The 24,861-nt window shown below is 46.2% G+C and overlaps 1 protein-coding gene across 4 annotated transcripts in view; it reads left to right on the top strand.

Moving 5' to 3' along the window:
- Phtf2 (putative homeodomain transcription factor 2) overlaps window positions 1-5,944 on the top strand; it is an 86,148-nt gene extending 80,204 nt beyond the window's left edge. For 3 of the 4 annotated variants that reach the window (XM_075955893.1, XM_075955894.1, XM_075955896.1), the window contains 3 exons: window positions 611-706; window positions 2,919-3,044; window positions 3,627-5,944. In XM_075955893.1, coding sequence (XP_075812008.1) covers window positions 611-706; window positions 2,919-3,044; window positions 3,627-3,647 — 243 coding nt within the window. In that variant the 3' untranslated portion in view covers window positions 3,648-5,944. Of the gene's footprint in view, window positions 1-610; window positions 707-2,215; window positions 2,261-2,918; window positions 3,045-3,626 lie in introns of those variants that run through there. The other variant, XM_075955895.1, reaches the window with a different exon arrangement.
- The last annotated feature ends 18,917 nt before the right edge of the window (window positions 5,945-24,861 follow it).

Here is a 24,861-nt window from a genome sequence, read left to right as displayed (position 1 = left end):
CTTGGTTTTTTTGTAAGGCCCCTAAGCCGGGCGGTGGTAGCACACGCCTTTAATCCCGGGGGGGGGGGGGGCAGAGGCAGGCAGATCTCTGTGAGTTCAAGGCCAGCCTGGTCTACAAAGGGAGTTCCAGGACAGGCTCCAAAGGTACAGAGAAAACCTATCTCGAAAAAACAAAACAAAAAAAAACAAGGCTCCTAGCGGAAAGATCAGGACCTGTTCCTGGTGCTTAACTGGCCTTTGGGAACCTCTTCCCCATGCTGGACTACCTTGCCCAACCTTAGTGCAGGGGAGGAGCTCTGTCCTCCCTCAACTTGAAGTGCCCTGCCTTGCGGGAGCTCACGAGAGGCCAGTCCCTTTCTGATGGAGATGGAGGAGAAGGGGGGGTGGAGTGGGACTGTGGTCAGTATGTAAAATAAATGGGGAAAAAAATGTTATCTAAATAATTTTCTTTTCAAAAAACAATGTATTTGTGGTCTGGGGGTATAACTCATCAGTAAAATGATTAAGTAGTATGCATGAGGCCCTAGGCTCAGTCCCCGGCGCCACAAAAGAAAAGCATGTATGTTATAATTTTTAATTATTTTGCCTGTGGGGCTCTTTTATATAAAAGATAAACCTCTACTTGAAGATGGAGAAGAAACCAAACAAAAAGGAGGAACTGACACTCGTGAACAATGTTTTGAAGCTGGCTACTAAACTCCTGAAGGTGAGCACAGAGCTGGCCTGGGTGAGGGTGTGCTCTTCTGACCGTGAACCTGGTCTCCGTCGATGTCAGCATGAGATTACATCTGAGCGCATTCGTGCAGTGTGCTCTGCTCTTCATGGCTTACGTAATCCAACGAATGTCTTTGAAAAGTATGTCAAGGCGTTTCCTAATGTTGTATTAGAATGCTGTTTTTGCTGTGTGTGTGTTTAGTCAGTTTTATCTAGAATACTAGGAAATGTTTCACAAAAGATGGGACGTTAACTCAGAAGTTGCTTGTTTTATATTTCATTGTCTCGGTATTAACTATGTTGCCCAGGGTGACTTCTGACTCAGTCTCCCAAGGGCTGGGATCATAGGTGTCCCGCCAGGCCTGGCTCTCCATGCTTTCCTTTGTCGAAACTAAAATCTATTTAAGGATATTAATTTCAATAACTAATTGAGCATCCTACAAGAGTTTCGAGTCTTCAGAGACTGGTATGAAATGAGTTTTGACACGGTGATAGGGTTAGGTCCTCTGTCAACTAAGGTATTGATTGAGTGTAGACTGTGACTCGTGGGAAATACTCAGAGGAGGTTGGTAGAGGGTAATGAGATAGGGAATTGTTGATTGCATTTAACCCAAGGCAGAGCACGGGATGCTCTGATTCAGGCCAGGACGTAGGCCTGGATGTGTTCACCAGCCAAGCACTCACAAGGCCGAGATTCGGGGCTCGTGCCCTCTGGCCTCTCCCCTTCTTCTATCAGTACCACCCTGAACCTAAAGCACCCCCCTGCTTCTGTTACTGCTCTTTATCTACACACACACACACACACACACATACACACACACATACACACACACATACACACACACACACACACACATACACACACATACACACACACACACACACCCCGGCTTCAGTTCCTTTAGTGCTGGGCCAAGTCTGGCTGAGGAGGTCCCAACCCTCTAAGTCAGTGTGCTCCCTCATTTGTGTGTGTATGTGGGGGCTCAGCAGTGCTCAGCAGCCTGCAGCCGTTCTCCAGCCCTGGCCCCCACAAGCCTGCTCTTCGGAGGACCTCACTTGACTCTGCATGCTCGCTGAACTATAAAGTCCTTCTGTGCTAGGACTGAGCTTGCCTTCCCAGAGCCCAGCCCGGTGCCTGTGTAACAGACCTTCCAATATTCGAATCATCAGTATCTGTGCATTTGAAGATGAATGGACTCAGGTGAGGGGGAGCAGTGCTCCCTTAGCTTCTGGTCCAGCTCGTGTCCCAAAGTGCGTTCTCTAATCTATGGCTATTAGACCAAGACTTCACTAGGCGTCCATTGGTAACAAGAATTGAAGTAAACAATTTATAAAATTATTTTCTTATTCCAAATTTAGGTAAGTTTGTATTTTCTAAAATTATTCATAATTTATAATTTTTCGAATAGTGATTTTTTTTTTTTAGCTCTCTTTTGCCTATGGGGGTTTTGTTTACCTGGAGTTGCTGCAGGACCTGGGCTAACACTGTGTCTGCCCCCAGGAGCTGGACAGCCCCTTCAGGCTGAGCTAACACTGTGTCTGCCTGCCCCAGGAGCTGGACAGCCCCTTCAGGCTGAGCTAACACTGTGTCTGCCCCCAGGAGCTGGACAGCCCCTTCAGGCTGAGCTAACACTGTGTCTGTCTGCCCCTAGGAGCTGGACAGCCCCCTCAGGCTGTACGGACTCACAATGAACCCGCTGAGCTAACACTGTGATTGCCCCCAGGAGCTGGACAGCCCCTTCAGGCTGAGCTAACACTGTGTCTGTCTGCCCCCAGGAGCTGGACAGCCCCTTCAGGCTGAGCTAACACTGTGTCTGTCTGCCCCCAGGAGCTGGACAGCCCCTTCAGGCTGAGCTAACACTGTGTCTGCCCCTAGGAGCTGGACAGCCCCCTCAGGCTGTACGGACTCACGTGAACCCGCTGAGCTAACACTGTGATTGCCCCCAGGAGCTGGACAGCCCCTTCAGGCTGAGCTAACACTGTGTCTGTCTGCCCCTAGGAGCTGGACAGCCCCCTCAGGCTGAGCTAACACTGTGTCTGTCTGCCCCAGGAGCTGGACAGCCCCTTCAGGCTGAGCTAACACTGTGTCTGTCTGCCCCCAGGAGCTGGACAGCCCCTTCAGGCTGAGCTAACACTGTGTCTGTCTGCCCCAGGAGCTGGACAGCCCCTTCAGGCTGAGCTAACACTGTGTCTGTCTGCCCCAGGAGCTGGACAGCCCCTTCAGGCTGTATGGACTCACGATGAACCCGCTGCTCTACAACATCACTCAGGTCGTCATCTTGTCCGCTGTCTCTGGCGTCATCAGTGACCTGCTTGGGTTCAACTTAAAGGTAAAAGCCTGCAAGCCTTGTGCCATTTTCTTTAACCCCGTTTCCCTTTTGAGATTTCACATGCATTGTGGGGCTGTTTTAACAAGTTTGTACAGTTATTAGCAGTGGCTATACATTTAACTTCAGGGACTTACTCATAGGCATGGATTCTCATATTGATAGAACTTCTAATCTGTAACAGAATTCATTACTATAGGACTCTCCTGGGGTACATAAAGGAAGGATTTGCTTTTCCTCATTAATTGAAATTGATTCTAATGATTCAACAGAAAGAGCCATATTCTCCTCTGGGCCCAAAACTGTATTATTTGTGTAGCAATGGGTATATCCTGTGATACATGTATAGTGTTAGTAAGGGTTAGAAAGAACATAGTAAACAAATAGTGGGTGTATGTTGACATTTCCCAGTAAAAGCCAGCAAGAGCGACCTGACGTCCACCGCGGTGGTTCAGACGCGTCTTTAAAGGAGGTGACGGAGGAAACCCTGCACTCCGCACCTGGGAGTGGAGTTTAAGGGTAGTGTGCGGTAGGACCTAAGCTTCCATGTTAATGACTATCATGACTTGCAACGTTTTTCCGTAGCTGTGGAAGATTAAGTCCTGACGTTGAGACGTGAAGAGGCGGCCCGTGTTCCAGAGCGAGAGTGCTAAGGAAGCTGTCCGGAAGCAGTCGCTGCCTCTGCCCCGGAGTCTGCTGGGAACCAAGTGTTTACATCAGACTGCATAGTGCAATTCTTTTATTTATTTTGCTTGTTTACTGTTTTTGTTGTTGTGTGTCTGTCTGTGTGTGTATTTCTTTCATTCTTTTTTTTTTTTTACATTGGTTTTAGTCTGTTTAAAGCATTGAAGTTCTTAGCTGTTGAAAGGGTGACAAAACCAACCCAGAAACCTGAGGTCCTGGTAATCGTCCATAAATAATCGACACATTGGGAAACTCAAAGCCATTGCTAAGCACTGTTTCTGCATCAATGCCGTGAACTTGCCTTACTTGAGGAAAACTTCAACTCCGAAATAGTGCATCGGACGCAGCTAAACACACAGAACATTGACCTTGGTGAACCAGGATCCACTCGGGGTCGCTCTTGAAATCTCTCAGAACAGTGCTGGCATGTAAGCCGATGAAGCTGCAGCTGAAGCTCCCTTCAGTATTACTATGTGGTATTATGTCACAGGTCAACAAGTGCTCTTTGATAATAAAACCCTATGGAGCAATAATTGTAAATGGTTACCATACTGTAAAATATTTTGATAAAAATTAGTGATAAATGTATTTATTTGAAATACTGAGCTGTTTGCACAGCTCCAGCTGTGCACGCTCAGTGCGTGCACTTTTTAAGATTGTTACTTTCGGTGTATTATCTTTATGTGGGATGCGTTACAGTGTACTAGGGCAGAATACGGTATCCTTTTGAGTGAGGTCTGCCTCGTCTCATAAGTGAAGTGCCTACCGCTTTTACTAAAGTATGCTACGTTACTCAAAAGAATTTCCCATGGTACACTAGAGCTTATGCTGTTCCTACCGCACTTAAGTAAAGCTAAGAACCAACAAAATACTTAATCTGATTGCTAGTTATAAAATGTCCACATCTTCTGAAACGACAGCTTCGTTCTACCACTCCTAACCCCTGAATTTAATCTGGTGCGCCCCTCCTCCTGCTCCATTATCTAAGGGCTATTTTTAGATGCTTTTAACTCGGAAAGCTAGCTTCTCTCCCTCCCTTCAGTAACTTGTCAAGTGTCCCGAGGGAGCTTATCATGTTTCCTGATAGATAAATAGGGCAGATACAATAGTCCCCTGCATCTGGCCTTGATCCTAAGTTGTTACATCCGTACAATCAGTAGAGTTTTAAGAAATACGTGAAGCAAAATATTTTTTTGCGATTGCTTTGTTTGAGCCAAGCATTTGGTTTCTAAAACAAAGAACGTATTAATGAAACAGTCTAGAATTTTCTTGGTGCAAAGTCACGTTGAATATATTCATACTTTAGTGTATTTTAAGGGGTTTAAATAATTGACTGTAAATAATTTATTTGATTGGTGCAGTTCTCATTCCCGAATCACTCTTGATATCAGGAATTGCAGAGGACGGAGCCACGTGACGCCGTGTTGCTCTTCCTGTTCCTTTGACTAGCCTGAGGTCAGCCTCATGGTGGAGTGCTCTTTGTGTTGGAAACGGCACACAGCGTTGTGTTCCATTTGCCTGTGTTCTAATCTGTCGATAATGACCAAAGTGCATTCTTAGTATTTTCAAGGAATGTATACCTGAGCTTTAAGAACATACTTAGTTTCTCACGTGACGAATTAGGCTTTGTCTGACATGTTTCTTTCTCTATTGTCTAATGTTGAGGTTGTTTTTAGGCGCTATATTTTATAAACTTTTTCAAAATAAGGTACCTACTTATACAGAACTTGACATTTTGCACAGATTATATCAAATATATTTTGAGGGGAAAAAAAGTACAGCATGAGTTCTGTTAATAATAAAAAGATGAAATTATTGTATCTTACAAAAACCTATTTCAGAATGGAAATATTTTTGAGAAAAGTAGCCGAGTATACTGATTTAGGAAAATGCTTGCTTTAGGTCGCAGTTGTGTTTGACATAGAGTCGGGAGTTGGTGGTACAGATACCTGTCAGCAGAGTGACACATTGTTGTGCCGTTAGTGTGGGCAACCGTAGAATACTGAAAGGAAGATGTTTTAAGCAGTTGACAATGTTAACGGAACCGTTTCAAAGTAGTTGACATCGCTGCCTTTAAGAATACTGTAACTGTAAGAAGTTGAGACTGTAACCTAACACATCACAGAGAAGAAGCAGTTCAGAGGCAGAGAGGTATGGCAGGTGCTGTGTGCGGTTTCTTCACTGCGTGCTGTTTTTAAAATAAAACATCCTATGACTGACCATTGTGTGTGTTGTTTTCAGTTTCATGTCAGGGGTAATTGTGTGTTTGCTGCAGCATCAGCCCCTGTCACACTCTTTAGACAAGGGATGAAATAAAGTTTTCAGTTTCTTGACCTTCGGATAGGATAGCGGCGCACACACCAGGATGCTTGTGCGTGGGTAATAGCGGTGCCTTTGTACTGGAACGGAGAAAACGGACTGTGGCCTCGAGTGCGGTAATGGGACAGTGATACTTTAAATACAGTTTTGCCCGCATAAATCACTCTGAGATATCATGACCAACAAGGAAGTTAAAGGTTGAAATCTGTTTCCTAATTGATAGAGGTGCACGTGGTACTCAGATTATTCCGGAAGTCACGTGCGCCTTCAGACCGACTTTAAGCTCAGAACTGGCTCTTTAGTGAGCAAAGTCCCCACAGAATCCACCTTCAACAGCAGCAGCAGCAGTATGGCTCCCCCTTCTTTTGTTCGGGCTATTAAAGTCCCAGCTCTCCCCTGCCGCACTGCCCACGTGGGAGGGGGAGAGCCAGGAGGCTGCTGGGAGCAAGCAAGCCCACAGCATAGCGCCCCACACATTCGCTATCAGACACCAGCCAAGAGTGTCAGTAACTCAGTCCAACACTCCGTCCCAAATAGCATGAGATTCCACAGGTTCCTGTCATTCAGACCCGAGCCAAGCTAAGTAGTGGGATGTCCGCATCTGAAAACCGGGCTCCGAAACTTTCCTTCGGTTTATACTTAGTTTGCTTAAGCGGTTCCTAGAATTCGGGGAAAGTTTTCCAAAAGAAATATTAGAAAGAGTGGAGACAACGGGAGGGGGGCACCAAAGGCAAGGAGCAGTGGCCCTCTCTGGGGTCCACCCACCCTCCAGGACCCTCTTCTGCTTTGGAAACAGGATATTCTCTGAATCCTGCCGTTAGAACCTTTACGGGAGCGGTATCACGTGACTCCATTAGCACCTCTCTGGCTCCTCTGTAGAACATGAGGTGGCATTGGGAGCTCTGAGCTTATTTATGATGGTGGCTTGAGCTGTCTAAGGAGTAATGAATGACCTTGAGTCAAAGGCCCTTATGTTCTACCTCCTGCAAAGGCCCCAGTGGACAGATAAACAGACCACAAAATCAGTGTAGCTTGTCCAAGGCTGCATAGGTAATGACAGAGCTCACACATCCCAGGTTCCTACTGCAGGCGTCATGTGTGATGGTGTCTAACACTGCTCCCTTCTTAACTAAGCAAAAATACTTCACCCTAAGAAAATACTCTGGGACAAACAGACTAAAAAATGACCAGCCTGTATTTCTCGCCAGCTTGTGTATAAACTAACCAGCCTCAGCAGGAAAAGGGTCATAATTCACTTTGTCGTGGCTTCTCTCCTTGATGTCTTTGTGTCCTGCTGAAAGAACAAACATAGTTTCACCGTCTTCAGCCTCTTGTCCTTGATTTTCTTTTCTTCCCTCCCTCCCTTCCTCCCTCCCTCTCCCCCCCCCCCCTCTTTCCTTTTGGACACAGGGTTTCTCTGTGGAGCCTTGGTTGTCCTGGTCGTTCTGCACCCCGGGCTGGCCTCAGACTCACAGAGATCTGCCATTATGGCATCTTCCTACTTCCGCGTCTCATCCTTGAGTTCACCCCTCCTGCGCTACATTCCCCAAGCTCTGGTTCTCTCAGCTGTAGGCTGTCGGTGGGGACACCTGTCCTTGGTGCTGTGGGAAGAGTTTGTGAGGACACAGAAGCTGATAAAATGGGGCCGCGTAGACATGCTTCCTCACCCTGTACTCTTTCTCAACAAGACCAGTAGTGGTCTGGGCCAGTTAACACAGCCTCAAGATGAACCATTTGTGTTAAAACGTCAAGTGCCCCCTTGCCAGTTAAATGCTGTGCCTCCGCCTCGTCGAAATGATAGGGATGAGGTCTTTTACAGGGAACCGGGATTTGATTACTCTTCTTTCTAAGGATGGGTCTTGATGGTAAGCAAAATAACTCAGAAATTGCGTGCTTTCTCTCATGTGAAATTTGGGGTTGAATACATGTAGTTTTTACATTTAATTACATTCTAGGACATGGAGGTAAAAAGGACACTATGAATGTATGGGGAAGTCGAAAGCACGGAGATTACAGCTCCGGGGAGCAGAGCAGAAACTGGGAGAGAGAGAGCAGGAGGGGCCGGTGGATGGCGGTCAGGAGTTAAGTTGAAGTCCCTTCTTTCATTTAACTTGGGAGCCAAGATAGAGCACGCACTGAATTGAATGGCAGAATCATTTGGGCGATTGAATGGGTCTCTCCAGCCACCGTTTCTAAGAGCTGGTTGCATGGTTCTAGTCTATGACTCTGTCTCCCCTCTGAGGGTCAAGTTGCCTTCGGGGAAGCCAGGCTAAAAGGAGAAGTGCAATCCCTGAAGATATAACCACGGGCAAGGATCAGTCTGGGAGTCTGGCAGACCGGATATTTTCTTTGCCTTCCCACCCCAGTAGCCACCCTTAGTATGCACAGCACTGACTTGTGTTATCCGTCGGCTTTTTGTAGCAAGCGCCAGCGTGATTGCTCCTGCAGTTTGTGTTCTGCTCTTGGGTTGGTGCTAGAGATCAGCTTTGCCCTGTTCACGACAGCTTCACAAGTGCCTGGGAATATGCACAACAATTTCACAGCCCTAAAGAGAGCAGAAGCCCCAAAACCCGCGAAATTGATAGTCTGCTAGACGGTGACTACCAAAAACGACCTGTGGTATTTTGCACACTCTCCAGAATCCCGTTTGGAAAGTTTGAAAAATCCTAAAACTCATGCGGAAGCACAGAAGAGTCCAAGCAGCCCAAACAGTCACATGCAAAAAGAACAGTGCTGGGCTTTCCTGCGACCTGACCGCAAGCTTTAATGAGAGCTGTAGTAACAAAGCAGCGTGGCCCCGCACAAGACAGTCAAAGACGGGAGGGATGGGTGGAGGACCAGAGATGTGGTCACACAGCTGCAACCACTAGAGTTGGACAAAGTAGTCAAACGCATATGTTGGAGAAAAGACACATCAGTAATCTGTATGATGGGAAAATAAAAATTAGACTTGGGGGAAGACGGGCTCATGAGGTATAAGGACGGTGAACATGACCACGTGCGTGTGACAGACATGAATGAAAATGTCTTAGTAAAACTCACTTTGTACAATGAAAATGAAAAATTTTTAACGCCAATGAAAATAGTAAAACAATAGAAAATAACGCTTTAGGCAGAATCCCTTGGATTGGCTATTATAGAAAATAGCTATTTAAAGGTACGTCTCCATTTGTGTTTAAGCCCACACCAGCTAACAGTCACAGTGCCTGGGGGATTTTCAGGGCTGAAGAATCCACAGCCTCGCCTAGCACAGTGTGTCTACCAGTTCTTTATCAACTTTGATGCTCAGCTAACCACCATCCCTAGGTGCGCTGCCCCTGGTGTGAATACTTCCTGGAAGCTGTCGTAGGGTTTTCTGGTGGAGAAGCAGCACCTCAAACAGCCCTCCTGACTAGAGGGAGCACTCTGGGGGCGGGCCATCTAGAGTGGATGCTCTCTCCTCTCCACAGCTCACCACGCTAGAAAGTTAGGCTTTACAACCGACTGGTCCCCGTGAGCTGCATCTGCTCACACTTTCAGAGAGAACCTGGCTGTCCACATGGCGCTCTTCAGCTCAGGTTTCCATAGTTCCCCGAAGTCAGTCTGTCTTCGCTCGCTGTCTGTCCCGGGCATCTCGTTAGTGGGTCCCTATTTAAGACTGTCCCCCATTGCTCTACACAAGCCTTAAAGCAGAACTCTCCTGGTTGTCTCTGAATAGCTCGCAGGCTTGCCTACTTGGCAACAAACCCCAAGGCTGGCTGAGGGAATCCTGGACTGCTTGCCCCTCATCCTTCCTGCTGGGTTCCCGTCCCAGGCAGTGACAACAGTTCTGCACTTGACTGTTTGTAGATTCTTTCATATGACCCTTTGTTTCTGACTTACCTTTAAACGTCTTGCAAGACTCTGGGTCTGTTTGTAATTTAAATTCACACCCGTGCTCTCTCTAATCGAATGGAGCTAGGTCACAAGCTACTGTTTGTGTCAGCCCGGGTCTGTGTGCACTGAGGCATACAGTGGGGGTATTTAACAAAGATGCCCAGTAGAGGGTAGATAACAGAAACCAACATCTGTTTTGGTAGAGCATGACCTCTTTGTGATGGACGACTCTAAGCCTGTTTGCAAGAATGACCCAGAAACTTTAAATCCACCCACCGACACCTGCTGTGTCCTTCGCGTGGCTCCAGGGACTTGGACCCGAAGGGTTGCGCTGGGAATGAAGAAGTGACAGACACACAGAAAGCTGGGGTCGGGTGGGCCCTCTGCTGGAGAAAAACCCCAGCACCCTAGAAGCTCACTGCTTATTCTACAAAGCTGAACAGAGACAGGGTTATTACATACAGACAAGGAAGGAGCAAGGTTTGTGGTCCACAGCTGGACCAAGGAGGCAAATGTGGTCACTTCAGCAGGAGCCACCTCTGCAGGGAGAAGTCTGTAAACGGCAAATATTCTGGGGGTGAACGGGTGGACATTTTCTTGGTTTACACAGGCAAACTCTCTGTCAAGAATTCAGAATGATGATAATTTTTGAATGTTCCATCAACGCTGACTTGTAAAAGTTCTTGGTAGGTCAAATATGCCCAGGAAAGTTATACTTCCTAAATGGGACTGGCTAACTAGCAGGGACCGCCTCAGTTTGGAGCAGTTGTGGGTATTCAAACTCTGTTCCTGTAGGGTGGTTTGTGCCTGGATGCTCTGTGGCTCTGAAGAGGAGCCCAGGGGGCATTCCGGAGTTTTAAGTTTAGCTCTCCGATTTCCAAAGGTTTAGAATGGATCCAAATAAAGTCTCTCTCCCAACTTCTGGGAGTGAGGGAGAGCCATATCCTGTGAGCGATAGGGGAGAGACAGCCATAAACTCACAGTTCTTCTAGGCCCCTGACTTAAAAGTCAGCTCTTTATCCCCAAACCCCACCTAGACTGCATTCACCTGGGCCAACAGAACTCGCTGAGCTGCAGACTCAGACGACAGATTTAGATGGGGGTCCACGAAGAGGAAGGTGGTGCCTGTGAGAACGGGGCTGGCTCGGGCCCTGGGAGCCACTGTTTATGATTCAAGGCCCTTCCTAGTCTAGAACGGTTATCAGTAGAAACCTGCTAAAAGTTCCTCTCACCCACGCTGGCTTCAGAGCCCTGAGCTCTTGACGGAAGTCACTCTTCTGCCCCAAGATTTCGCTTTCTCATAGCATTGAAGTGAGGCGCTTATTAGAAGACTCATAAAATATTAAATGTGGGTATGTGGAAGTTTGCCCGTAGAAATTGCCTCATGAATGCCAGTTATTATAATTATGGCCTAAATCATGTGATCAGCTGTCACATAATGTCAGTACTATCAGTAACGAGCCACCTGTGAATATGACCCATGTGATACTAGTGTTTTGCTTTTGGGTCTCACTGCATAGCTCACACTGGCCGCAAACTCCTCAGCCTTCCATCTAAGCCTTCTAAGTGCTAGGATCACAGATACACGCCACCACGCCCAGCTCTCATGGGCTGTTGTAATTTGTGTAAGCCCTTGGTTATTTCCGACAAAGACAAAATAGTCCTGTGACCTGGTTTCAGAATATGTCCCATCATTAAGTGACCCATGACCTGTATAAAGTAAGTTTAATCTTCAGAGATATTTGTTTGAGACTCAGAACCTGTTTGTGAGGTTCCCGTTGGGCCTGTGAGTAACTGGTAGCTCTTGTTCATCCCAGAACATTGAAGGAATAGCGTGCAAGCTAAAGCCAACTGGTACCAGCATCTCATGATGACGCCATCACCTTGCGAAACTTAAACGCAATTAGTCATAGGAAGTGCTAAAAAATGGTACATCAGCATCTGATGTTCAGATGTTCCCAGGTGCTTCTCCTAGAGACGGAGAGAGGGCTCTACAGAACCATTAGTTCTATAGTGTGAATTCTCTTAGGAGTTTGACTGGTGGTCTTACAGACCACCTTTGAGGACAATACAGTCACTTCCTGTTTCTCTACTAAACCACGTGTTTGAGAAAACAGAAGCCTCCGTACACCTGAGGTTATCAGAAATGAACGTACATCGGGCCGCCATGGGACGAGCCAAAGGAAAATTAAGTCCTCGTGATTTTTTAATTACATCATGAACATGAATAATCTCCCCATTTCCACAGCAGTGATTGAACCCAGGATCTCCAGCGTGCCCGCCAAGTGGTCTGCCTCTCAGTCTTACCCTGCAAAATTAAAATAAGTAAATAGGTACAGCTTATTCTACCCTTCAGTCAGAAATCATACTTCATACGAACAGGCAGCTTACAGCTCGGTCTTTGATCCAGTCTGAAATGCCATCAGTATAAATTATCATTGAATAATTTCATTATCATTGTTGTCTTTGTTGAATGCTATTGTTGTTGTTATTGCGGTTGAATGTCCTGAGAAAGAGCATTGCTGTTGACTGAGAGACGGTGTGCTTGAGGCAGAGTGTGGTAGTCAGGGGAGGATGGGAAGATCAGGGGCCACAAAGTCTCACCCATTCTGCAGACCAAGCAAGGCCTTAGCAAGTGGATCCACCTGGCCTTATAGCCATCAAAGGATGGGGAGGTCAGGGGCCACTTTCTTCTGCCCCTTCCTTTTTGAGCTCTTGTTCCTGACAAACCCGAGAGATGGCATGGGATTTGTCTTACGATTTATTTAGAGCTCGTTTACAGAAGGGTTCTGCATTTAAAGTAATACTTATCTGCTGCCCTCAGGCAGTTATGGAATATTCTTCAGGAGTCTAACAGGCAGAGTTGTTTTTAGCAAAAAATCCTTTCCCAGCAGTGGCTAGGGGAAACCCGTGGTAAAGAGAAGAGCAGACAGAAACTGCCAGAATAGCTGGGTTTCTATTTTGAGCATAAGAAAGCCATTATGTTTTAATGCACCACGTTCCCATGGATTCACAGCCAGTGACCTGCAAGTAGAAGCCCGAGGCTATAGCATCCCTCTGAAAGAGTCTGATTTGCCTTCCTTTGTCAGGCATCACGGGGGGTAGCTTGATCTTAGGAAGCCTGCTTCCTTCGTTCTAGGGGCAGTGGCAGTGCCCGACCAAGAGATCACAGCTGTGCTATAAGGGTAGCCTGTGGAGGAAGTGTAGACGAGAAATGGGTCACGGTACCAAGGGTTTCTGTCTTCAGACTGGCACGAGACCTAAGCCTAAAGCCCTAGGCTTTGCAGAGTGGTACTGCCGTTACTTGGGCTGTTGGTGCTGTTGGGTCAATTGGAAGGGGAAGATATCCAAAGTGGCCTTACCACGTCTGATGGTCCAGAAGGCGCTCCGAAAGGAGCCCTGCTTTCTGATGGACAGCCCGCATTCTCCAAGGTAGACAGACCCACCTTCCTCGGTCACTCTGCCTCCCATCTGCCTGCGAGTCGTTTCTGATGCCTCTCACAAGTCAAATCCTGTCTCTGTGCTGCTTACTCCACAGAAGCGCAGGAAACTCCTGGCCACACAATTATTAATTACTAATCTAAACTTGGTAGGAGGTAACCAGAAAGTTTTAAGAGATCTGGAGGAGGCTCTCTTAGTAGTCTGCCCTTCTTAGGGGCTTTGGTCCTTAATCTCAAGAGTCAGGACCCTGATGGGGAACCTCCTTCAGCCAATGGCCTTTGAGAGGCTGGACCAGGTGGGGCATTTTTGGTCTCTTTTTTGGAATAAATTTTAAACATTAATTGAGGTCCATCATTCAGGACTGCTGAGACTAACTAAATCCAGCCATGTGGGGTGGCTTTAATGCTAGAAGACCACGACTTTATCATCTCCTTAACAAATGTGGAATGCAAGCCATAGGTTACAACAGCTTGCTTAATTTATTTTTATTTCTATAGGTATCCATCTATCTTCTTTGGATCCTTTTGGGCCTTTAGAACTTGATGCTTTGTCAGAGTAGATTACAGGGCAGGAAGCTAAAACCCTGGGTAAGCCATCTCTGACAGATACTGGCAGTGTTGAATCCTGTCCTCCCATTTCCCTCCCCCTCCCCCAATCAAGTCCCCCTCCCTCGTCGGCCCAAAGAGCAATCAGGGTCCCCTGCCCTGTGGGAAGTCCAAGGACCACCCACCTCCATCCAGGTCTAGTAAGGTGAGCATCCAAACTGCCTAGGCTCCCACAAAGCCAGTATGTGCAGTAGGATCAAAATCCCATTGCCATTGTTCTTGAGTTCTCAGTAGTCCTCATTGTCCGCTATGTTCAGTGAGTCCGGTTTTATCCCAGGCCTTTTCAGACCCAGGCCAGCTGGCCTTGGTGAGTTCCTGATAGAACATCCCCATTGTCTCAGTGTGTGGGTGCACCCCTCGCGGTCCTGAGTTCCTTGCTCGTGCTCTCTCTCCTTCTGCTCCTGATTTGGACCTTGAGATTTCTGTCCGGTGCTCCAATGTGGGTCTCTGTCTCTGTCTCCTTTCATCGCCTGATGAAGGTTAATATTCAGGAGGATGCCTATATGTTTTTCTTTGGGTTCTCCTTATTTAGCTTCTCTAGGATCACTAATTATAGGCTCAATGTCCTTTATTTATGGCTAGAAACCAAATATGAGTGAGTATATCCCATGTTCCTCTTTTTGGGTCTGGCTTACCTCACTCAGGATAGTGTTTTCTATTTCCATCCATTTGCATGCAAAATTCAAAAAGTCCTTGTTTTTTACTGCTGAGTAATACTCTAATATGTATAGATTCCATACTTTCTTCATCCATTCTTCCATTTAAGGGCATCTAGGTTGTTTCCAGGTTCTGGCTATTGTGAGTTATTATTTATAGACAATTACATTGGTATAGATTCTTGTATATTGACACAAAGTTAAATTACATTGAATATTGTACTCATGCATGCTTCTATCTCTGCTTAAAACATTTTATATATTGATATATTTATCATATTGTAATACTTATACGTTGTTTACTTTTTTTTTTTTTGGTTTTTCGAGACAGAGTTTCTCTGTGGTTTTGGAGCCTGTCCTGGAACTAGCTCTTGTAGACCAGGCTGGTCTCCAACTCACAGAGATCCGCCTGCCTCTGCCTCCTGAGTGCTGGGATTAAAGGCATGCGCCACCACCGCCCGGCCATTGTTTACATTTTGAGGTCATTGTCCTCATTTCTTGCATAGTTGTTTATTATATAATATTCTAATGTAAAGTCTTAGTCTTTAAGTTGTATAGGTATTAAGAATTATCTCAAGTGAAACAAAGCACGATATGGGTTGAATAAATAGGAACAGAAGTACAGAGAGGAAGGCTGAGCCCATATGTGGCTACTATGACAGTGAATTTATGGGGTCAGGACCCATTACAGCAATGGAATACCCAGATTAACATTTCTACAGTTCCAGAAACTCATGTTTCAGGGAAGGATATTATAAGGTATTATAAACAAAGGTCACCAGTCATTCAGGCTGTACAAGAACAAAGCAACTAGCAAAACTACAGAGGTACTAATGGCTCTACCTTTAAAATGGTTAACTGAGAAACCATATGGGTTAAACAATGGCCTTTAATAGAAGACAAACTGTAGGCTTTAGAACAGCTGGTACAGGAGCAATTAGATGCTCACCATATTGAAGAATCAACCATCCTTTGGAATTCTTCTGTATTTCTTGTTAAATAGAAATATGGAAAATGGAGAATGGTGACAGATCTAAAAGCTGTCAACAAGGTTATTTGACGTATAGGCCCTCTACAATCTGGAATTCCTCTGCCTTCTCTATTACCAAAAGGATGGCTTCTCATAGTTAATAATTTAAAAGATTCTTTATTCATTATACCCTTACAAGAAAAAGACAGAGAAAAATTTGCCTTCACAGTGCCCACTTATAATAATTCTCAGCATACTAGGAGATATCAGTGAACTATCCTCCCACAGGGGATGGTCAATAGCCCCATCTAGTGCCAATACTTTGTAAGTCAGCCATTGGAAATAATATGTAAACAATTTCCTAAATCTATAATTTACCATTACATGGATGAGGTTTTCTATCTGATTCAAATGCAGAAAGAATGTTTGAAGAAGTAAAGAGGGAGGTGAAGGAGAGCCTCCTTTAGCCAATGGCCTTTGAGAGGCTGGACCAGGTGGATGTGGTTTTTTTTTTTTTGGTACCAAAAAGCCCACGGGAGTGCCTGTTTGGCCTCTTCCCACTCACCACACCTAAATGTTGCATCTCCTTCCTATTTCCTCGTTGTGATGGTGAGTTTTCCTTTTTAATAACGACCACTTTAGTATACCCTATTCTGAGCTAGCATGGGATTCCTTTATTCACAGTTTCTCATCTGACACATTCTGCTTCAGGACCCATCACCAACAATGTCCTGCATTGCAGGGTTGGGATAAAATGGATTTCCTTCTTTTTAAAACATCACATTATTTGGGCCCTGGGACTCCCAGTCCCGAGTCCAAGCCCATACCCGTTCAGAATTAGCCATTTCCTCTGCTACCAGGACTTGAGGCTGAAGCAAGATCTTTTCCAAGATAAACCTGCTTTCTGGGATTTATATTTCATTCCTCACCCCATCCCTGACTCCTACGGAGTGATCACTCAGACTAATTCTCACACAGCAGTATGAAGAAAATGAAGTTCACACACATACACACACGCATGCCCACTCGCACGTGCATGCCTGCACACACACACACACACACACACACACATGCCCTTTAGTGGAATTTCAGACCTAACATATACAAAGGGCTATTTCTGGAATGAATGATAACTAGGAGGCACAAGAAAGCCCCGAAATAAAATCTCCTTTGAATTATGTATGAGAAACTGAATTAATGTAATCCAACTGCACTTTAAAAACGGAATTTGCCAGTTGCTGGGCTGGGCCTTATTTCATCATTGAAAAGAAAAGGAGGAAGAGGAGAAGCAAAGAAGTGCTTGCATTCAGAGTGGAGGGCAAATTTACTTTGCACTTTTGATGCCCTCCTCTAGTCAGTCAGCATCACCCCGGAGCCTCGCCTAGGCTACTGTTGTCATGGAGACGTACCTCTAGCCAGGTGTGGTGAAGTTTATCTGTAATTCAAGCACTCTGAAGCCTCAGGCCGGAGGGTGAAGAGTTTGAGGTCATTCTGGGCTACTTAGCAAGAGCTTGTCTCAGTGAAACACAGAGATATTTCTTTCCAAACATTACGCTATCTGTGTGCTCACCATTGGTGTGAGGGTGTACCACAACAAGGATGTGGAGGGCAGAGGACAACTCTAAGGGTCATCAGAGCCGTGGACAAGCCCTTTTACCTGCCACACCATCACATTACCTCCAAACAGACATCTTTCACTAAAGAGCTTTGTAGTCTTTCAGGCTAAGAAGATGGGATGTGCAGGTCCAGCTTTCCTTTGTTCATTCCTGTGTTTGCATTTTTTACGGATGTTCATTTCTCTGTGCTAGGAATTGAGAGGGCTCTTAGGAGTGTTAGGGTTTTTTTTTTTTTTTTTTTTTGTGCCTGACCATGATTCAGCACCTCCTCCAGCAGGTGAGGATCCACTTGATGGCTCTTCCTCCTTAAATGATCAGGAAAGGTTGTAAGCTTTTGATCTGGGTCTCAAAATGAAACACTGTTTCCTGTTGGGATGAGGAGGACCTTGAGCAGTGCTGTGCTGGGGCCTCAAGGGTGAAGGGTGAAGAGAATAGAGGTGCTATTTAGAAAGAAAAAATTACTTGGGAAGGGGAAATAAAGAGGAAGGAAGGGGAGAGAGAGGGTGTTGTAAATATCATTTTAAGATGTGTTACATTTATTTGTGCTGCAGAACATTTATTTAATGATGCAAAGGTGTGTTGCATTTTTTAATGTTGCATTTGTTTAACTCCATGAAGCTGTGTTACTTTGCCTGTCCAAAACTCCGGAATGATCTAATAAAGAGCTGAACGGACAGCAGGAAGACAGAGGAAAGGATTAGGCAGGCAGAGTAAGAAGTAAAGAAAGGTCTGTAGAATAGAGAAATATAAAAGCCCTGCAAAAGGTAGAAAAGCTGGCTAGAAATAAGTCAAGGTAAGACTGGGCATTCATAAGTAATAATAAGTCTCTGTATTTATTTGGGAGCTGGTTGAAGGGCCCCCCAAAAGAGTAAAAAATACAACTAAAAGAGAGAAAGAGGGAGGGAGAGGAAGAGAGAGAGAGAGAGAGAGAGAGAGAGAGAGAGAGACTAATGGAGAGCCACACAGTGGAGACTCTTGAGTCGAAAACAGTCTTTGTTTATTTGTATTTGTTTTTGTTTTTGAAATGTGAAGTTCTAGGCAGGGAAACCCTGGTTTCTTTTCTGTCCTTGAATATGAGTGTGTTCTGCTTCTGAAGACAGACCTGGCTTAGGAGCAATGGAAGGGTTTGCTATTGAGTTCACCCTCCCTGCCTCCTCTGTCCCCTCTAGGGACTCACATCATAATAGCCCTGCCCCCTGGGGAGTCTGAGGATCCAGGGGGTCCTCAAGCACAGACTGTTGACACTATCTGCATAGCTGTCCTTTAATATAGGTCGTCTATGGAAGACATTGTGATGCAGAAAGACGCACGGACCAAGGGTTGATGATATCCCCAACCGTGCCAGAAAAGGAAGAAGGTGGACTTACACATCTTTGAGGTGCCTTTGTGTGATACTTTAATCAACCCTACCTCTGCCATTGTGATAGGGAGCCCCCATCAAACAAGTCGACCCCAACTCATTCGACATGTTTATGGGTCAGCCAATAACCGTTTCCTGAGCTCCCCTTCTTGCTCACGGGGAAAATCACATCCTTTTCTTTTCCTTTGGATTGCTTGATCTTTAAAAGTCTGAGCAGTTGTTTAAATAGCCAGGTTTAAAGTCTCAAGTCATTTCAGAGGCCATAATTCTCCTGCTGTTTCAGCTCCCTCACCTCGTCCATGACTCTGATCATCTCGTCTCGTGGTACTCCTGCATGATTAAAGGCGGTTGGCACGGGGGAAGGCTGACAGAGTGACATTTGAAAGGCTCTATTAGCTCGAGTAGGTCAAGGAAAGTCATGCACAAGAGGCTACTAAAGCTCCAAATGCCGGTACTCTGTGCTGGTGTGCCCGCTCCATCAATCTAAAGCTGGTACTCTGTGCTGGTGTGCACGCTCCGTCAGTTCCCGCTGCCCTTCAGAAGCCTTCACATTGTGATTCCACGTGGATGACGTACAAAGGGCCATGGGCAGGCAACTTTTAGCAGCATTTTAAGTTGACCCGTCAACATCTGCCAGTTCACTTCCCAACCAGTGACCCTGAAAAAATTAAGCCATAGATGAGGGAGCACGTCAGTCAGGAAATTGTCCTGGACCAGAACCTTTACAGTCATGTCCCAAGGAAAACGCTGGGGAACTCTGAGCTTGCTTGGTGTCCAAGAGTTAAATTTTCCTGGACCACATCTGCTGAAATTGTTTTATTTCTGAAGGTTTAGCTCACTTGCTTCCTCTCGGCAAGGGGGTACCCAGGCGGGGCTGTGGATGAGGAGGAACGGGCAGAAGGAAGATGCTAATCTTTTTCTGTTGGGATTTCATGTCATGAAATTTAGACAATTCTTTGAATTTCTTTTCTTTGAGACAATCTCCCCAGGCAGGTGTTGTAGCACACTGCACTCCAGGCATGACAAGGCTTTGCCATCCTGAAATTCGAACAACTGTAAAAACGCTTAGATGATTCCCTTACAGGAGCAGGCCTGTTATCAACTCACTCATAGGCGAGCAGGGGAGGGAGGGGAAGAGAGCCTCATCTGAGATTCCAGCACAGTGAGGAATTGTGACTGGAGCCTCTAAACAGAGAATGTGAGCCCTGTGTGTGTGAGAGAGAGAGGAAGGAAGAGGGAGAGAGAGACGAAGGGAGAGAGAGAGGGGGAGAGAGCACAGGATCCTGAGTTAAGATGGTGTGCTATGTAGTTTTATATCAGCTTGACACAAGCTATGGGCACGGCAAAGGAGAGAACCTCAATCCTATGCCTCTATAACATTAGGCTGTAAGTAAAGTTGTTTTCCTATTTAGTGATTGTTGAGGGAGGGCCCAGGCCATGCTGGTTGGTGTCATCCCTGGACTGGTTCTATAAGAAGGAATAGCCCACAGCACTGGCCTCCTTGTTTACAGCTGTAAATGGTGTCTTCCTTTAGGCCGCTGGAAATCACTAGGACTTCTCCGTCAGTCAGCTGAGCACCAGGCCTCTTGGGAATTAAGTGAGCTGTTCTCGGCCTTGTACCCGCAGCGGTTCCAGTTATACTGATGTTTGGGGTGCAGAGGTCCAGCGGTTTGTAGCCGATTATGAAAGACGCTGGTGGCCAGCAGTTAAAAACTCTGCACACGTGTTCAAGGAGCGAGGTGCCAGGCGGGTCTAGAAAAGACATCCAGGAAGTGGAATAGGTAGCAGGTGTCCTGGTCTTGGACTTCAGGTATCAAAGCATCTTCTTGGCCACTGTGCCCCACGTGGCTAAGGACTGGGGAAGAACTGGGAAGCCAGTCAGCAAGAGATTGGCGCCGGATCTCGACTGCTGAAACAGGGGGCTGAGTTTGTGTGTGAGAAGCAATAAAGAGAATGAGTGGGAGCATTAGGCGTTGGGGTGCCTTCTGCATGAAAGTGATGTCAAGAGGACATTGTGCACGGGAATTCACCAGCACATACTAGAGCACAGACCCGTGGAAGTTGCGTGTGGACAGTTAGGGCAGTACTGGGCAGTGAGTCACATCCCAAACATCCCTTCGATCAGGTAGAATTGTGGTGACAGTGACCATTTAATTTGGCTGCTAAAAGGTCATTTGGGCTCTTACTAGTGTACTTTCAGTAGGGGTTGGCTTCTAAATCCAGGCAGATAAAGGTCTTTTTGGTCCCCACAATAAAGGTCATAGGATCTGAGCCAAGTCATAGGCCCCAAACACCCGAACTCACTGGACCAAAGCAAGAGGGCTAACCCCCAAGCCAAGAACAGAGGGCCTTACTTTTTTTTTTCCTTCAAGATCTGGCCATGTGAGAGGTTTTAGGAGGTACTACAGGAACCTAAGGCTATGAGAGGGGATATTGCTGCTGTAATTTGTGAGCAAATGAACAGATTGTACATGCAGCAAGTTATTGTGCGCACAAGAACAGAGGTGACTATTACCAGAAAATACAGCTCCCCACCGAATCAGCTGATGCATATTTCATGAAAAGCAAATCAAGGGATATTAGGGCTATAAAGACAATTACCTGGCTAAACCTTCTCATTTGCACAGATGAGCAAAACAAACGCGGGGCTGAGCCCCAAGTTCCTGCAGCCTCTGTCATCTGGCTGTCTGCCTGGGCCCACGCTGCACAGGTGGGGCTGCAGGAACCGTCCCCGCCCACACGCGTCAATCTCATGATCCTAATAAAAAATATCAAAGCCCTTGGGGTAAAAGAGGGAATGGACCGAGCCAAGTTGTCAGGAGGCCCTGACAGTCCATGGGTTAGGAACCTGTAGAGCAGATTCTCCTTTCTCAGAAGTGACCTGAACTTGGCTGGTGGCCGGCCCACCCGACTGCCCACCTGAGCTGCGGGCAGCTTAAGGGTGCTTGGGGTGGGTAGGTATAAATCTAGGGGGAGTCAGATGCTCCTCCTTTGGATACCCCAAAAGTCTCCACCAAATGTCATGTTAACTTCTGGTTCCTTAGGCTCTGTCTTGCTTGCTATCTGCTTCCACAGTGATCCATGAGCCTTAGCTACAGAGATTGTGTTGTTGTGTTAGGAAGGGACTTCACAACGCTGCGTTTTGATCAGCCGTGGTTTCCTGTGATTCTCTGTGGTCTCCATCTGTTGCAAAGAGAAGTTTCTGTGATGAGGGGTGAGGACTGCGCTTATCCTGTAGGAATAAGGACAATGAGTAAAGTGACGGCTGTAGGTTCTTCTCCAGGACCCATGGCTGTTATCAGCCACCAGGGGTGGGCTAAATTTACAGTGCCACACATAGGCTGTAAGAACCATAGGAAAAGAAGTTTGCTGTGAGTTTGTGTCTTCTACAGATGTCAGAGACGCTATACCTGTGAAGTCTCGCTAACATGGCTGTCTAAACACGACCTAAACAAACATGACGCCGACAGACATATTAATATGGAAGGTGAAAGCTCACGAGACTTTGACCCTAAACAAGGAACTCTAGGCAACTGAGGGATGCTGGGGGCAGAAGCAGGCTTCCCCAGGGAGGTGTGCACCAACGGGTTGTCTGATACCACGTGGTCAGCCCTGAAATCATACAAGTAAGATCAGATGGACTGAGGAGCTTATAATTACCTCTTTAGGGATGCACACACGTAACCTTTAAAGAAAAGAAATTCATGAATTTGAAAGAGAGCAGGGGTGGATACATGGCAGGGGATAGAGGAAGGAAAAGGAAGGAGGAAAATTTATTATATATATATATATACATATATATATATATATATATATATATAATTTTCAAAAGTCATGTTACATTTATCCCCACTGTGAGATGGGGCTAGGTGAGGCCTTTAAGAAGTTATGAGGTTGGATAAGGAAAGATTGAGGTCTGTGCTGGATTTGTTATGGCGTGATGATCCCAAGGATACCAAGGAGGGGTTTGTCTTCTGACCCAGACCAGCAGGACAGTCTTCAGAGAGAAGATCAGGAGAGCAGAAGGTAAGAAGATGAACAGAGAAGACAAAGTTTGGGGTCAGAAGGTCTTGCACAAGCTGCCTTACACCAAGCAAGCTTATTACGAAGTGCGGCAGCTTATATAGTATTCCCAGGAGGCCATGTAGCAGGGTAAGCAACTCACACAATGGGACAGTCAGCAAGAAGCTAATCAAGCAACGTTGCAGAGGGAACAGAGGGTTTCTCGAGAGTGTCGCAGACTGAGCACACAGCAGCCTTGGGACCGATACTGCCAGTCTCTTCTGGAAGGAAAGCCAAGTTCCCAGCAACCAAAACCTTAACTCCTTCTTGTCTCAGTCCCAGACTGGCCTTGCCAAGTCCACTTCTGAGCAAGGACCCAGAACTGAGTTCCTTTTCTCCCTTCGCAGCTCAAACAAACTTCCTTTCTTTATAAATCCTTCACGCTGTAGTATTCATTTGTAGCACCAGAAAGTCCACCCAGAAAAGCCTGCCTCTGGGAAGCTTGTCTTATCCTACATGTAAACCCAGCTTCTTCCCTCCTCTTCATCACCAGCTCCTCCTCTCCCCCCCCGTGTGTGTGCACACACACACATGTGTGTAGGTGTTTCTGCACACATGTGCCCATGCGTATGGAGCTCAGAAGTCAACTTTAAGTGTCTGTCTTTTACTTGACACCTTATTATTTTTGGAGCTAGGGCATTTTTCTGGACTTCGAGTGTCTGGTCAGCCTGTCTCCACCCTTCTCTGCCCATCGACGGGGTCACAGGTACTTGTGATAACATCCAGCTTTCCTATGTGGGTGACAGACATCAAACACCATACAGCAAGCCCTCTGCTGAGTGAGCCACCCATCTCTCCAGCCTCCCATCTTTCTGATCTTGTAATAAATTGTATTGTTTGTTCTTTTAAATGTGCTTTTTACTGACAGATGAAAAATACTCCGATAAAGTTATTTCACTGATAGATAAAATTATTGAATTGATTTTTCCTGATTACAAGAATGATTCTCACTGATGTGAACCTTAAGCGTGTTCATAGGGGACCATGTAAAGTTTCCCTGCATTGTGTCCTATGCAGTCAGGGTAAGCACACATGTCTCCTCAAGGCCTTTTCATCATCATCCCACACACCTTCAGCTTTTCCAAATACACGGGGCATTGTGCTAGGCTTTTCCTTTTAGGCCTTCAACCAGCTGCCAAATCGTGACACAGAGACTTATGGGTAGTTGTGGATGTTCAGCCTAGTCTAGTTCTTTTAACTCAAATTAACCTGTTTCTCTTTATCTGCCCTTTGCCTCAGGGCTCGTTACCTTTCTCCTGTAGATCTTACCTTCACTGCCTCTCTGTGTCTGGCTGGCTGGTTTCTGCCGGCTTCTTGCCCTGGGTGCGTCCCTCCTTCTCCTATCCCTCTCTTGTTCCTTTCTTCTCTTTTCTCAAGCCCAGATTTCTCCTCCTATTTATTTTCTCTGCCTGCCAGCCCTGCCTATCCTTTCCCTGCCTAGCTAAAGACCATTCAGCTCTTTCCTTATCAGAGCAGTCAGACATCTTAGGCAGGCAAGGGGAAACAGAGGCAACGCGTCTTTACATAATTAGACACACATCCTTCTATCGTTAGAGAAACGCAGTACAAACAAAAGTAACACACCCACCTTTACACAGCGGAATAGCCTGCAGCATAAACAAGCATAACACATCTTCACCTAGTTAAGATAATATCCTACAACACGACAGAATCAGGAACAGTCAGGAGACTGCGCAAGAGCAGCCGAGAGCCTTTCCCCATCTAGCGCTAGCCTAGTCCCCACCGGGCACCCTCCACCAGTCTCTGCCACCATACTTCTTGTCTCTGTGCTTCTGTCTCTCCGTCTGTGCGAGTCTCCACCCGTGAGAACATGCAGGACTTGTCTTGGGGGTCTTGGTTTATCTCATTTAACATAGTTCTCTCCAGCTGTACACTTGTTGCGGTCTACGATAGGATTCCAACCTGTTGATAATGGCAAATTTCGTAATGTACCACATTTTCTCTATCTCATCAGCTAGTGTGATAGGCAGAGTTTGCCTGTTTCCACTGCCCGGTCCCAAAAAACCAACTCAGAGGTTGAATACGAATTATAAATGATCAGCTGATAGCTCAGGCTTGTTACTAGTTAGCTCTTACACTTAAATTAACACGTATTTCTATTTCTGCTTTTCCACGTGGCTCACGGCTCGTTCCCTCATTTTTACACGTCCTGCTTGCTTGGCAGCCGGCTGGTGCCTCTCCTCACTCCACCCTCCGTCTTCCCACCATTCTGTTTGGCTTTCCTGCCTGAT

Source organism: Microtus pennsylvanicus, chromosome 22 (assembly GCF_037038515.1).
Source record: "Microtus pennsylvanicus isolate mMicPen1 chromosome 22, mMicPen1.hap1, whole genome shotgun sequence".
In the NCBI taxonomy this organism is placed as follows: domain Eukaryota; kingdom Metazoa; phylum Chordata; class Mammalia; order Rodentia; family Cricetidae; genus Microtus; species Microtus pennsylvanicus.
This window is presented reverse-complemented; position numbering and strand designations above follow the sequence as displayed.